General features: G+C 57.8%; 1 protein-coding gene across 4 annotated transcripts in view; it reads left to right on the forward strand.

The window, feature by feature from the left end:
* The window catches only part of TPCN2 (two pore segment channel 2), a 29,682-nt gene extending 28,873 nt beyond the window's left edge, over positions 1–809 (forward strand). For all 4 annotated transcript variants that reach the window (XM_070457789.1, XM_070457790.1, XM_070457793.1 and 1 more), the window contains exon 25: positions 19–809. In XM_070457789.1, the coding sequence (XP_070313890.1) occupies positions 19–97 (79 nt within the window). In that variant the 3' untranslated portion in view covers positions 98–809. The remainder of the gene's footprint in view (positions 1–18) is intronic.
* The last annotated feature ends 14,932 nt before the right edge of the window (positions 810–15,741 follow it).

Here is a 15,741-nt window from a genome sequence, read left to right on the forward strand (position 1 = left end):
GTCTCCCCTGTTCCGCAGGGACGTCCTGGAGGAGCCCACGGAGGAGGAGCTGGTGGAGAAACTGAGCCGCCACCCGCACCTGCAGCTGTGCAGGTGACGTCCGGACGCTTTCCGGCTGCAGTGGCCGGCGGCCAGGCAGCCTCGGGAGGCTCTTGGGCCCGGGAGGAGGCGGCCGCGGCCCAGAGGAGGGGCCTTCCCCTTGGGCAGACCTGCTGCGCGGACCGAGGCTGGACAGGCGCAGGCCCTGCTTCGCAGCCGAGCAGGACCACTCCGCAAGCCCCTCGGGCGCTGTTCGTGCCACCTCCCTTTATGAGCTGCTTCCGAGGGACTTGCTTTTCTAAATACAGCGGGGACCACTGACACGTGTGAAAGGAGACGGCCCGGCCTTTGCCTCGGGCCCTGCCTTTTCCGTGGTGCCTTCGCTGCTGGTGGCCTTCAGGGACCAGGGGCCCCCACAAGGCCCACACTGGCCAACTGGCAGCTTTCCGGGGCATTAAGCTTGGGATCCTGGTTTTACACAAGAATCTGGACTGTTGTTTTATTATTTTATGGCTCGTGTGAATGTGATCGAGTGTGTTTCTTTCTGGGTGAGAATGCCAGTCATCCTTGTCAGTAGGCCTCAGGAAGCGCGAGGTTGTTGCCTACTGGAACCAGACTGCTTCTGTGGAGCGGGGGCTGCCAGGGCTCAGCCAGTTGGAAACCAGTGCTGTGGCTGGACCAGTCCTCACGGTTCTTACTGTGTTTGCAAGAAGCCTTTCAGTAAAGACCATCAGGAAACTTTGAAAAAAATAAAGATTTATTACCTACAAGACCTGGAAATTGCCTAGTGCACCTGGGCCTATACAGCGAGGTCACAGGTAGAGAGAGACCATGGGCCTGGGGTTCTGCTTTTATTAGAATTGAGGGTTTCAGGGGACTCACTCTTGGTTGGTGGATTTAAAACATAAGAGCAGGAATTTAAAGTGAAGGAAGAAAAAAAGTGGCCCAAATGGTCAGTTATCAAAATCAAAGATGTCTAAAAAAAATCTCAGAGAAGAAAGGTGGGCAGTGTGTTTAAGATACTCTGTTTGAAGTGGATGCCTCTGCAATCAAAGCTTAAGAGAACTATTGCCCGGGCTTTTGCTACCCCAGGTATGGTTGTATAGGTTGTACACTGCACAAGAGTACTCGGCTACAAAGGTGTGCCCTGGCATTGGCTGTCTACCCCGTAAGAGGGACCCTCTCTCTAATTTGCATAAAGACACATCAAAGTCAGAGATGGCCCTACTTTGTGTGTGCTCACGGTGTGTGATGGACTGTGGGGAGGAGGAGGGGAAAGTGAGCAGTGCGCAGGCCACGTTGCCACTTGGTCCATCGTAGATCCGGATTGATAAGTGGGATGCTCATTTCAAGGGCAACCTCCAGTGGTTGGTTGGTGGTAGCTCCCAGAAGGTCTGTTGAGAAGGATTGGAATCTTCCTGGGAAGGAGTGCTGGGATCTATTAGTGATGTCTGCCATGAGCACCAGAGAGGAAACCAGGGCATGTATGCTGACTCCACTGCAGGAAGGGATCCCAGTCTTCCCCAGCTTGTCTGGGAAATGGGATGAGAGAAAAGTTCAGCTAAAAAAAAGGAACTTCTAAAATGCCTGCGAACCCCAGTGCTTGAGGTGTTCTAACTCCTGGTAGTGTTTTGCGTATTCAACTGCATTGTGGTTCCTGACCCCAGAGTTTATCTGAAATTTTGGGTATTCATCTGATGCTCCTCAGGTTTGGGGGACCTTTGCGGGTAGTGAGGTCTCTCCCAGGCTTGCTCCTCGTGCAGTCTGCCTTCCTGGAAGGCTGGTTTTGGGGCGGGGAGACCTTTGCCGAGCAGTGGTTTAGAAGTCCTACTCTGCTTGGTCGGCTGCCCTGTTTGCTGCCTGTATTTCCACCCCACCTCAAGGTCTGAGCGCCATCTAGTGGTGGGCTCAGGTTCAGTTGACGGTCAGCTTGGCACTGTGATCCCTGGCTTAACCAGGTGGCGCAGCAGTGAAGAATCCACCTGCCAATGCTGGGCTTGATCCCTGGGTTGGGGACATCCCCTGGAGGAGGGAATGGCAACCCACTCCAGTATTCTTGCCTGGAAAACTCCGTGGACAGAGGCGCCTGGCAGGCTAAAGTCAGGCTAGAGTCGGACACGACTAAACTCACTTAACTTGCACACACACGTGATCCCCAGGGGATAGCTCATTGTTTTCCCCAGACCTCTGGAGACCTGCTTCTTCTTTGATCCTCTCCTGGTACAAGGCTGGGAGCCCAGCCTCAGTGGGTCGCAAGCCTGTCCACCCAGGCCTGGTTCTAGTGGGCGGTGTGCCCACTGTCCTGTCCTCAGGCTGGTCCCAGCCCTGATGGTCTATCACCTCCCCGCTCCATGGCCTGTGTGCGAAGAAGCCTCTGTAGTTATGCTGTCACACAGCAGATAACCCAGACAACCCACGCTGGGCTCGGGGACAGCGCTGTTCAGAGAGGCTGGCTCTGCCCAGGGAGGGAGTGACTGAAGCTGGAGCTGGTCCCACTGTGCTGGTACCCTTGTGGCCACTGGCTGGGGTACCTGTGCCTACATCATTTCCCTGCGTCAAGTGATGTCTGCTTCAGAGCATTTGTCCAGAAGAGAACTAGAGCTGAAGTGAAGGCTGATCTGGGGCCAGAGTCTTGTCCAGCTGGCACGTGCAGCCCCCATGTTGGGGGGTGGGTCTCACTTCTCGCCCCACCCAGCTTGGGACCACCAGCTGCCTGGAACTTTGTCTGTGAGCTGGTTTCCTGATCTGCAGGGAAGGGCTGGGATTGGCAGGATCAGGTTCACACCTGGGCAGCTCGTTCAAGAACTTCCTGTGATTCCAGCTTCCTGCTGGAGGTGCTGAGGTCATGTCTGTGACCTCCCAGGACAGACGATTTCAACACTTTAAAAATATTTATTTGGCTGTGCCGGTATTAGTTGTGGCATGTGGCATCTTGGTTCCCTGACCAGGGATCAAGCCCAGGCCCCCTGCATTGGGAGTGCAGAGTCTTATTCACTGGACTACCAGGAAAGTCCCAACCTCAAAAGTTTTGAAGAACAGCTAGTGATAATAGAATGGCTCCCAAACTGGGTCGCTGTGAGGTTTCTGTATGCACTGCAGGTTCTGTGGTCTTTGCAGGAATATCACAGAAGGAGTGCGTTCTGGCAGCTGGTGTGCCACTGTTCTACAGCTGATGGCCAGTCTTCCTGTTTTTGGGTTGGTGGATGCTAGGCTGCCTGGTATAAAGTAACTCGTTCTCTGTGATGAATAAGTGGGGAGGAGCTTTGACCCCATGTGAGTATCCTGTTTCTCACTCAACTTTCTTCTCCCGCCCTGCTTCCATCTGTGTGGATCGTGGTTTCTTTTATTCAGTGGGTTATAGTCTGTTACTGGATTTTATTTCAAGCCCAAATCATCATTTTGGCCGGGGGAAAGGCCTTTGTCCTAGATTTTGTGTCTGTTGGCTATGTACCTACCATCCTTTGAATATTTCTTTGCTTTCTGGCATGAAAAGCTATTTCAGGCCTATCCTGTACCTTCTTTCCCCCATCCCTGGTATGAGCCATTTCTCCAAGGACCCCTGTTCCTTTAAGTAGGACCAGGGTGTGGCTCTGAGATGTGCTCACTGCTGTTGAGGTGTTGCTGCACCCAGACTGCCTCAGTGGACAGAGCCAGGGAATCGATGTGCCGTCTGTCTGCCTGCCTGTCTGTCTCTCTCTATGTTTGTCTATCTCTCTAATCTATCTCTGTCTCTATATATCCATCTCTCTGTTGTACTGACCACCAAACTACACCAATCCCTCTGATTTCAACCAATGTCTCCGATTTATCCCCTTCCACAGCTATTAAGCATTTTTCTCTAAATGATTCCCATTTCCCTTAATCTGTGCACCCACTCGATCAGTTTCCCGGTAAATAACCATTCTCCATCACCACTGCCACCCTGTCCCCTCAGAGAAGTCCTCCTTACCCCACCTGGTGCTCTGTGGACACCCCCGATCAAAAACCTCCAGGAAAGAGCTTTCCTGATGGTTAAAGACGTAATAATAGAACTATAAGAAATGTAACTTTATTCACAAATAAGATTGTCTACCTAGAAAATCTAAAATTATCAAACATGGTAAGAATTGGTCAAGATGGTTTGCAATAAGATTAATATACTGAAATCAATTGCTTTTCTAAATACTAGCAACAAACTGTGCTAAGTTTATTTTAAAAGGCACCATAAAAAGTACCACTTGAATCAGAGTAAAATCTTCAAGGTCCTTAAAGGTGAACTGAACAAGAGATGTTCAAGGCCTGTACAGGAGAACGATGCCATTTCTTTAAAATCCGCGATTGTCGGCTTGAACAGAGAGTGTGCTGCCTTTCTTTTGCTGGGAATCTGACTGAAGAACTGATTGAAAAACTGACATGAAACTTACATGCAAAAAACACCTAAGTTGCTTCTGTATGTTTCTCCTGGGGCTTCCCAGGTGGCGCTAGTGGTAAAGAACTAGCCTGCCAATGCAGGAAACACGAGACCTGGGTTTAATCCCTGAGTTGGGAAGATCCCCTGGAGGAGGAAATGGCAACCCACTCCAGTATTCTTGCCCGGAGAATCCGGTGGTCAGAGGAGCCTGGCGGGCTACAGTCCACGGGGTCGCAAAGAGTCAGACACGACTGAACGACTGACTCAACCACAGCAACAACAACATTCTCTTGCTGGGAACACACTCAAGAGAAATAGCCTGCCCACATGAGACAGGGGGTAAAGTGTCCAACAAAGCAAAGTGAGTCCCGATAGAATGTGTACACGCTGTGGAATATTATATAGCACTGAACACGGATGAACTCCAGCCACAAACAACCTCATGACCAAGTCTTAGAAACTCAGTGTTGAGAAGACTCCCTGCAGCATCATATTATTTATAAAATTCAAAACCACAGTGAAACACTATAGTATGGGCATGTACACATGGGCAGTAGGATGACTTAAAAGTGAAATGTGAGGGCCAGGGGAGGTTGGCTCCAGGGAGACGAGCAGGGTGAGAAGGCCCGTCTGGATGACACGGGCGTGTAATTGAACTTAAGTGCAACCTGCCAGGCTCCTCTGTCCATGGAATTCTCCAGGCAAGAACACTGGAGTGGATAGCCATTCCATCTTCTCCAGGGGATCTTCCCAGACCGGAGATCAAATCCACATCTCTTGCATCTCCTGCATTGGCAGGTGAATTCTTTACCACTGAGACACCTGGGAAGCGCTTTATAATGGACACACATTTACAAATATTCTTTTTTTAGAGAAAAATATTTATCTGTTTGGCTGTGTTGTGTCTTAGCTGCTGCATGCGGGATCTTATTACTGCAGCACGTGGTCTTGGTGGTTCTGCGGCATATGGGATCTAATTAATAGTTCCTTGACCAGGGATCCAACCACATCCCCTACATGGCAAGGCGAATTCTTAACCCCTGGACCACCAGGGAAGCCCCTACAAGTATTCTTTTATATATGTGCCACATGTCATGTTAAAATATGATGAAGAAAGAGCGAAAGAGGAGGGGAGTGGAAGACACAGGGTGGGGGAGGCTCCCCCCGGGGATTTGGCTGCCCAGGGGAGCAGAGAGAATGGGGTGACATTTGGAGGGCAGTGTGGTCAGCTTTCTTTTTTTGTATAAAGAAAGCTGAGCGCCAAAGAACTGATGCTTTTGAACTGTGGTGTTGGAGAAGACTTTTGAGAGTCCCTTGGACTGCAAGGAGATCCATCCACTCCATCCTGAAGGATATCAGTCCTGGGTGTTTATTGGAAGGACTGATGCTGAAGCTGAAACTCCAGTACTTTGGCTATCTGATGTGGAGAGCTGACTCATTGTAAAAGACCCTGATGCTGGGAAAGATTAAGGGCAGAGGAGAAGGGCACGACAGAGGATGAGATGGTTGGATGGCATTACCGACTCGATGGACATGAGTCTGAGCAAGCTCTGGGAGTTGGTGATGGACAGGGAAGCCTGGCGTGTTGCAGTCCATGGGCTCGCAAAGAGTCGGACAGGGTTGAGTGACTGACCTGCACTGAAGTGGGGTCAGGAGGTCAGTTGTTTATGTGGGGAAATTGTGTGGTCAGCCGAGGAGCACCCAGCGCCACAGGAGCGAGGACAGGAGTGGCAGCCGTCATGGCTGTGAGTGCGGGACAGACCTGCCCCCTGGACGTGGGCAGAGGGAGGCGGTGAGGGCGTGGGGGCCAGCCAGGTGTTCCGTGTGCCTCGGGGGTCCTGGGCAGCATCAGGGAGTGTCCTCCAGTCCCGCAGGCCCAGGGTCCTCGTGGGAGCCAGAGCGGCCACGGGGTTCCTCTCCTGGGCCCCTCCCACAGGCTGCACCCCAGCCACAGCAGCTGGAAGGGGCCTGAGTGGAGGCCCGACCCGCTGCTGGAACTTCAGAGGCCAGCCCCAGCCAGCGGGCTCGGGGGGCCCGGACCCTCAGAGGCCGGCCCCGGCCGGCGGGCTCGGGCCTTCATGTGGTATGCTCCAAATCTTGTCTTTCACCAAAACAGCCAGGGTTTGGTTTCCTGCCTCTCTGATAATTGGTGGTTCTTATCAAAACGTTAGACCGATTCCTTGCTTAAAACAAAAAAAGTGGGAAGGCAGGTACCCGCACTGCTCTTAAAAACCAAAGAAGGGGGCGTGGGGCGTGTGACACCCCTCACATCAAAGTGGCCGGCAGAGGCCACATCACCCAGCTCCTCCTTTCTGCCCCCCGATATGCGGCCGAGTTGTTCTCCTGGGAAGCAGAATCGGAGCCAGCCTGGGCAGCCGGCCCACACCTGCGGGTCCCGGCCGCGGGCCTGGATCCCACAGCAGTTGCCTAATCCGTACCTGGGCCCCGCAACACCTGTCGCCAGGTGAGCCAGACTTGCCAGACACGCCCTCCAACTTTGCTTTTTCATCACGGTTAATGGGCACGAAGATGTGTGGGGAGACAGGAGCCTTGGATACCTGCAGCCACGCCGAGCAGCACCCGTTTCTGAAGCCTGGTGCCTGACGAGGACTGGGCATCGGTCAGGGGTCTCGGCCACCGGCTCTGACCTCCTGAGGTCTCAGAGTCCCCTGGAGGAGGCCTGGTTAGCACCAGTCCTGGGCCCCACCCACATGCCATCTGGGGGCCTGGGAACCTGCACTTCTAACAGTTACCAGGCGATGCTGCTGCCGGTTCGGGGACCACACGTAGAGAACTCTCCTCCCCATCTCCAGTTTGCTTTCTTTTAGCAACAGGCACCCAGAGCTGTTGATAAATTTTTATTTTTTCAAATTAGAAAGTTATTTATTTATTTGGCTGCGTCTGGTCTTAGTTGAGGCACACAAGATCTTATTGCGTCATGCGGGATCTTTTGTTGGAGAGCCTGGATCCTCTAGTTGCAGTGCTTGGACTTCAGTAGTTGTGGCGTGTGGGCTCAGTTGCTCTGAGACAGGTGGGACCTTCGTTCCCTGACCAGGGATTGAACCCACATCCCCTGCATTGCAAGGCAGACTCTTAATTACTGGTTGCTGTTCAGTTGCTAAGTTGTGTCTGAAGCTTTGCCACCCTGTGGACTGCAGCACCCCAGGCTTCCCTGTCCTTCACTGTTTCCTGGAGTCTGCGCAAACTCACGTCCATCGAGTCGGTGATGCCCTCCAACCATCTCATCCTCTGTCGCCCCCTTCCCCTCCTGCCCTCCATCCTTCCCAGCATCAGGGAAGTCTCCATGAATTTTAAAAAAGCAACCTTTTGGGAGGAGGCCGTTATAGAGAGAAACTCTTCCTGGGTGGTCAGAATTGCCCAATCCGTCCTCTCTGGGCAGAGGGCTCAGGGAGATTCCAGCGCAACCGGACGTGTGTCCTGGTTGGGAGGGTCCAGGCTGCCAGTCCTTGGCTCAGGCCTGTGTGCAGACCGTGGGCAGCTGGCTGGACTCCGAGGGCCCCGCCCAGTCTCGAGGGGTGTGGTGGGTGGGCAGCAGCCCCACTAAAGGCCCCTGGGTGCAAAGTGGGGAGAGAGGGGGTCCAGCCTCACGCCCCAGCTCCGCAGTCCTGGGACCCCCTTGCTGCCCCCCAGGGCTCCCCCTGCCCACAGTGGGGTGCTTCCACTCTCTCCTCCACCCTCAGGGCCTGAGGTGTTGGTGTGCGGCTGATGCTCAGGCCGGCTCTGAGCCTCCTGGCAGCCCGTGGGAAAAGGGAAAAGGTTTCTGCCGGAGGAGGCAGTGGGCTTCTTGCTGGTGAGCTGGGTCCCTCACCTGCCCGGGGGTGGGGGAGTGGCATGCTGGGCAGGGCTGGGCTGGGTGGGAGAGCTGCTGGGTTCCCACCGACTCCCAGCCTTAGACCAGACCCTCTCCTGGGAGGTGAGCCCCTACCCACAGTAGCCTCCCCAGGCTTGGTCTGGTCATCCGTGAGTTTCAGGGCTCGGGGTGGGAGCCCACGGGGTGACGACGTGCAGTCGCCTCCCATCAGGTCTGTGCATCAGCGCGCACAGTAGGTGTCAGCGTCGTGTGTCCCTCAAGGGACCCTCCCAAGAATCAGTAACTGCGATCATCAGGAACCAGGAGAACCACCGTTGGGGGGCTTGCTCCCTGCAGGCGCTTTTCTGAGCGCTGGCTTGCTTCGTCCTCAGACGTCCTTGGCTGTGGCCCCCCTGGCAGGGGGGGCAACCTGAGGCCCAGAGAGGTTGGGTCACTTGCTCCTGGTCACACAGCAGGTGACGGTGTCGCCTCTTCTCCTGGGCTTGTCTCTGTTTCCATGCCCCATCCGTCAGCGTGCCTGCTAAGTCGCTTCAGTCGTGTCTGACTCTGTTCGACCCTGTGGACTGCAGCCCCGCATCTCCTCTGTCTGTGGGATCTTCCCGGCAAGAATACTGGAATGGGCTGTCAGGCCCTCCTCCAGGGGATCTTGCCGACCCAGGGATGGAATGCGCGTCTCTTGTGTCTACCTGCATTGGCAGGCGGGGTCCGTCCGAGCCGCGTGGGAAGCCCACACATCACGGGGAGGATTCAGAGAGCCGGTGCTGCAGCGTCAGACGCGATCTGCAGGACTGGGAGGGTGAGCACGGCCGCGGCGGCCTCCATGCGTCCCCACAGCAGGTGGGAGGCAGCTCGCAGGTGACAGGGCGAGATCCGGGGCACAGGCTGGGGTGCTCGTGACTTTCTCCCGTCTTGGCCGCCGTTCAGAGGAGCCTGGGGCAGCCGGAGTCTCGGCCTGGGTGTGCGCCCCGCCAGCCGCCTGCCGCGACCTTGACCCTGGGCTGGGCTTCCTGGGGCCCTGGTTCCCTCACTAGGAAAGGAGGTGGGCAGGTGGCTAGAGGAAGCCCCTGTGCCAACTCTGCTGCGGGACTTACCCCGCAGGCGCGTGGCTCCACCTCTGAGCTCCTTGGAGGCGGGGCTCACTGTCCCTCTTTGCAGGTGGGGAAACTGAGGCAGAGTGCATGTCCACCTACTGGTGGCAAGGCAGAGTGTGGGCCCAGGGCTGGCCTGGAGCCCAGGTCCCCTCAGTCCTCTGTCCTCACAGCTCTGGCCACGGTTTCCCAGGCTGTTGGCTCCCGGGTTTCTGGCCCTTGGCTCAAGCGTAGAGACTGTGGGTCTTGGTGGATCCCTGACTTCTCTTGTGTCCTCACTGTCGATGGGCCGCTTGGTGAGCACCCTGTCACCCTGAGCGCGGGGGCGGCCGAGGCAGGGAGGGGCTCGGGTGTGCCCCGCCCGGAAGGGCTGAACCTTCCATCCGGAGTCCCCCTGCCCCAGTGCTGGGCACCTGGTCTTACCTGGGGCATCACCTGTACTTGGATGCTTCCGAGCCTCCCCTCCACCCCCTGGGGATGGGTCACCTGGGGGTAGGTCACCTCCACTCCCAGGCTCCTGGGGTGGGTTACTCAGGCCCACGGACAGTTGAGCCTCTCCGAGATGTCACGGGCCCCCTGTTTAGAAGGGATGGAAGGTAAGACTCTGGCTCTGAGAGTCAGGTTCCGAAGTCCTCCTGGGTGTCCCACCATTCAAGGCGGGGGGCACGGAGGACCTTGTGTGCGAGGGCAGGATGCCATGGGCGGTGTGCCCTCCTTTCTCCTGCCCCATGGCATCATGGAGAGGGAGGGGACACCGGGGTGCGCCCAGCACCGGGGCCTGAACCCCGCGGGCGGCGGCTGAAGCTCTGCTGTGTGTCGCCGCTGTCTCCCTCCCCGGCTCTTCCTTCCTGATTCGTGGATGCAGGCCAGACCCCGAAGGAGAACCGGGGGAGGGGGCGTCAAGGTGAAGGGCACGGTTTCCCGGGGGTGACAGTGGCACCAGTCCGGGGCTGACGTCCTGGGGGCTCAGCTGCGTCCCTCCTCCCTGCCCACTGCCTCCTGTGACAGGCGCCCTGCCTGTCCTCCGATAAGATGCTTGCTGCCGGAGACTCTTGTCTTCCCAGGGGTGCCTTTGGACAGATCTTCAAGCACTTTCACCCCAGGGTCCCTGCGCCTTACCCCATCACTCACACCTGGCCCCGGAAAGCCTCAGGTGTTCCTGCCTCTCCCTCCCCACTCCCCGACCCCACTGGAGTCTGGGGTTGCCGCCAGACTGCCTTGGCATCAGTGCACGGCCCTCAGTCGTGGGGTGCAGTCCTCCAGTGGCCCCGAGCCCTGGGACAGGGAGTGGTGTTGGCAGATGGGAGAGGGGTGTGAATCCCACCTCATCCCCCGCCAGGCACCTTCTAGTCTCAGGTGGACAAGGGAGCGTAAGAACCCGGGAGCTGGCTCATCGGCACCGTTGTCGATTCTGTCTGTGTCCAGAGCGCTGTGGCCATGGGAGCCCCAGCTCTCAGGTGCAGGTGGAAGCGGCATTTGTGGTGTCCCCTGCAGATGTGTCTGCAGAGATGCAAACTGGGAAATTCTTGGGCCAGTGAGGCTGTCCTTGGGATGTTCAAACACAGGGCTGAACACCTACCCTTCTCCGCGAATTCTGCCCCGACTGTGGGAATGTAGGTGCAAACTGCTTCAAAATGAACCAGAAAGTTCTAGGTTTGATAGAGGGCTCCGGTCTGTAGCACGTGTGGTGCCAGGGCCCTTGGGCGCCTGCTGAACCCATAGCCTAAACAACAGGGGGACGTCCCTGGTGGCCCAGTGGTTAAGACTCCACTCTCCAATACAAGGGGCTAACAGATCCCCGGTTGGGGAAGTAAGATCCCACATGCTGCACCCGCAGTCTTCAACATGTCTCAGGGCATGGTCCTGGGTGACACCCAGTGCAACCCCCAGCGAGACTTTTTAAAAAAGATTTTATTTATTTTTTTGACTGAGCCGGGTCTTGGTTGCGTTGTGTGGGGTCTTCTATCTTTGTTTCGGCCTGCAGGGTCTTTAATTGTGGCTTGTGGACTCTTAGTTGTGGCGTGTGGGACCTAGTTCCCTGACCCGGGATCAAACCTGGGCCCCCTGCGTTGGGAGCTGAGTCTTAGCCAGCGGGGAGAGGACACCCAGGGTGGGTGACTTTCGGGGCTTCCAGGTACTGGGAGCCACCTGAACAGCCTGCCCTGGGCCCAGAGACGCAGGCCCACCGGTCAGGCACGCTGTTGCACGGTGTGGGTGAGCGTTCCAGCCACCCGTGGGTGACCTGCCATCCTGCTGTGGTCCCTGAAGCCTCGGGGGGCTGGGCGGCCTCCCAGGGGGTCCACTGATTGAGGGGGAGGTTTGCCGATCCACAGTAAAGCCCAGGAGACGGTCTGGACTGGAGGTCACGCAGGCTGCGGCTGGACTCCAGCCCCGCGGGACCGCGCTCTGTGACCAGGCCTCTTCCCTCCGGTCTCAGCTGCCTGGTGTGTGAAGTGGGACTGGAGTGGGCTCCTTGTCTGTCCGCCGGAAGGCGGCTGAGCTAGCTCAGGTGCCAGGAAATGCAGGTTCCTCCTGCCGCCCCTGCCGGCAGGGAGCTGGGGGCCTCACGGGTGATTTGCATACAGGTGAGGCCCTGGGTGCTCCGGGCAGGGCCAGGTAGGACACACCTGGAGAGGCGGCAGTACCAGAGCTGGCCAGCAGGGGGAGGCAGAGCCCCAGCAGCAGGGGTCCCTGGAGGCCAGGCCTGGACCACCGCCCGGACCCCAGCCCAGCTCCAGCCCCAGGCCCGGCTTAGCCCGGAGCAGGCTCCCCGGTCAGGACCTCCCCCCGCCTTCTGCACAAAGGGTCTCCTCTCGCAGCCTTCCTGGCCCCAAGGCCTGTGCTGGGGCGGACACTGCCTCCATTAGGGCTCACTTATCACTATTTTAACTCGTCTGAGGACCAGTGAGGTGGCAGGGATGTGTCGGGGCCAGTGCTGGGCACACAGGAAGCAACTGCTGAATTGCAGGCCAGGGGGCCTTGGCCTGAAAGTGGGGAGACGTGTGACCATCCTCGGGGGGCCGGGACATAGCCCAGGCCGCTCTGGCTGCAGGGACTCCTCTGGGTACGTCTGGAGTGACCCTGGTGCCAGCCCCACCTGCCAGCCCCTGTGGAGGCACCTGGACCCCGTTTCCCTGGTGGGGGCACGAGAGGGGGCACCTCTGTCGCCTGCAGCGAGAGTCTGGGTGCTGGGGTGGGGACAGCGTGGGTTCCTCCGTCACGGCTGGGAAGACCTTGTTCTTCTAGGGATGCTCGATTCACACGGCCCCATTTCCCCAGGAACCTGGGCCTCAGGTGGGCTCTGCCATGACCCCTGGCCTTGGGTGTGACCCCTGGCCTTGGGTGTGACCCCTGCCCACAGAGCCTTGAGTGTGTCTCGGGGCCTTTGCACAGGCCATCGCACCCCACCCCTCCCGACTCTGACTCTCTGGCGTTCCTCGCCCTCTGGTGTATCTTTGGGGAGTGTCTGTCTGTTGCTTGCCTTCCTTACTGGAATGTAAACTCTGTGAGGGCAAGGATGTTATCGTACCCACGGCCGAGTCCCCAGAACACTGCTCGGCGCAGAGCGGGAACTCTGTAAGTCAACCTTTGTTGACAGAATGGACAGAGAATGAATGAATGGACGCCTGACCCTGTGCCCCCGCCTGGGGCTGCCCAGTCCAGCCCCCGAGCTGGGGTAGGGGGTGGGCAGTGAGGTGGGATGGGAGGACGAAGCTCCTTCTTTGCACCGGTTGTTCTTCCTGGCGCCCCTCTGTTGGGTGGGTGGGGCGGCCACCCAGCCCACGCAGGGTCAGGCAGGGTCAGGGGCGGCCAGGAGGGGACAGGTCCCTGGTTGCGTACCATAGCTGCGTGTCCGGTGCTTGGCCTGGGCTCTGCTCATCTTCCTGCTGGAGAGGCTAGCTGTCCCCTGGGTCCCGTCACACCTGGTTGGCAGAGGGATTCAAGTCTGACTACTTTGGGCCCGGAGGTGCAATCCAGAGACCTCGGTCGGGGGAGGTCTGAGCGTCTCTGGCTCAACTCTTGTTCCTGCCGCTGGAATGGGGGAGGGGGCTCTGAGGGGCGGGGGCCTGGCTCAGTGGTGCCCAGAAGGCACCCAGGGTGCGGCCAAGACAACAGGCCACGAGGAAGCAAGGGGACCATCCCTCCTCTTCTCCGTGCAGGGCCTGCCCTCCGTGGCTCCAGGGACACGGACAAGGGGGCCAGTGACAGGGTCCAAGCTCATGACCTTGGAGAAACTGTGAAATAAGCCTCTGGGGACCGGACCTGCAGCAGCGCAGACCAGTGCATGCTGGGGGCGTCTTTTTGCTCCCATGTGCTTATGTGTTCTCATTTCTGTCTTATAGAGGAAATAAAGGGGCTGAGAACATTCCAGAACTACCCCTCTCCACCCCCAGCATTAACATCCCCACCTCCTGTGCGTGCCTGGCCGGCTGCTTCCAGAAACCAAAGTGTTGGCCACTTATTTCGGGGATTGTCCAGGGGTAAAGGTCACCCCAGTGAGACTGATTTTGGCTCAGGACGAGGCAGACATTGTTACTGTCAGAAATGTTTGAGGGTGCCATGAGGCTGGACTTGGGGAAAACGGGCCTATTCCCGTCCAGGCCTGAGGGGCTGGCAGCGGGTACGGGACTGGCTGATGCTGGGGCCCCGGGGAAGATTTCAGAGGGCAGGGCGTCCCCGTTCTGGGAGCAGGCTCACTCATTAGAGGCCTTTGGCAGTGTTTTGAGACGCGAGGAATGTGTTTGGGGGCGCTTGGGCCTGGATGGTCTTGCTTTCCATCGGGCACATAGTTCTGCTGCATAACTGAAGGGCAGAGACTGCGGGACCACGGCCGCGAAGCTTCGCAGGACCGGAGCTCTGCCCCGGCCCGTCGGGGGACCGCAGCCGGGGTGGGGGTGGCTCCAGGCTGGACCTCGAGGAGGGCGGGAGGCTGGCGCAGGCTGGAGAAGGGCCCCTTCAGGCCTCTAGTGGGAGGAGCAGGGGTCCCTGGCTGCATCTTGGGTGCCTTCTGGACACCTCTGAGCCAGGCCTCCACCCCGCAGAGGCCTCTTTCTGGCTCCGGGGGCAGGAGCAAAAGTTGAGCCAGACCCTCCCCAAGGGTCTCTGGACTGCCTATGTGACTTGGCACCTCTGGGCTCAGAGTAGCCAGACTCAAGTCCTTCTGCCAGCCAGGTGAGACTGGGCCCAAGGGACAGCAGCCTCTCGGTTACGAGGATGAGCAGACCCCAGACCTGAGGACCGGACATGCAGCCCTGGCCGATGACCAGGGCCCTTCCCCTGCTGACCCCGCCCAACCCCGATCCTGCCTGGGCTGGTGGTCACACCCCCCAGCCAACAGTGGGGACCTGGGACCCAGGCTCCTCAGTGCAGAGTTCTGATACCTGCTCCTCTTTTTCCAGAACAAACCCCACCCACGTCCCCCATCAAGGGTCACGTGTAGGGTGGGAGCTGCCTGGCCCCTCTGCCTGAAACACGGGGTGCTGGGGTGCTGGGGGGAGAAACTGTAATAGAGAGCCACAAGAAGGTGGCTTCAAACGACAGAGGTTTATCCCCCCGCAGCCTGGAGGCCAAAGTTCTAGACCAAGGCCAGGCTCCCTCTGGATGTTGGGGGGGAGGGTCCTTCCTGCCTCTCCCAGCTTCTGCCCTAGCCATCCCCCGCAATCCTTGGCTCGTGGCCGCGTCCTGCTAAACTCTGCCTCATCTTCACGTGGCCGTCCGTCTGTCTGTGTCCTCTTTTCTTGTAAGGATGCTAGTCATCGGCTTCAGACTCACCCGACCCAGGGTGACCTCATCTTATCTCCTGTTTTCAGATACGGTCATATTCTGAGAGTTGGGGGGACATAAATGAAACCTGCAGAGCTTCTGGTGGCCGCGTGTTGGTCACAAAAGTGGACACAACCTGGGGGGCTTCAGGAATCAGGGATAGAGTTTGGTGCCTGATGTGGGTTCCAGCGCCGGCCTTGCCTTTAGGTTGGGGCATCACTGAGCTCCCTTGGCCTTAGTGTCTTTGTCTGTATAGTGGGTCTGCTGTCCTCCTCCTCCATCGACGTCAGGCTTGACCCTCTGAAGGAAACAGAGAAGACAGAGAAGAAATCGTGTCAGACCAGGAATGGCATCCTCGAGAATGGCTGAGGGGCCCAGTCCTGCCACTGGTGGCCACGCAAACCCCCTGTCTTATCTGCAAGATGGGATAACAACCGTGCCCTCTTGGCCAGCCTGCAGGGATGACAGAGCAGAGACCAGTGGGAGGACCCCCGTCACCAGTACCTGCGCTTGTCCCCCGGCCCCCCTGAGTGCCTTGGTCCAACATGGGTTTTATCGGCATCACGAATGTGAGTGCCAACAGCTTGAACCTGGGTGACTATGGTAACACTCAGCACCTCTGGAGATGG

Source organism: Odocoileus virginianus, chromosome 28 (genome assembly GCF_023699985.2).
Source record: "Odocoileus virginianus isolate 20LAN1187 ecotype Illinois chromosome 28, Ovbor_1.2, whole genome shotgun sequence".
NCBI classification, from domain to species: Eukaryota; Metazoa; Chordata; class Mammalia; order Artiodactyla; family Cervidae; genus Odocoileus; species Odocoileus virginianus.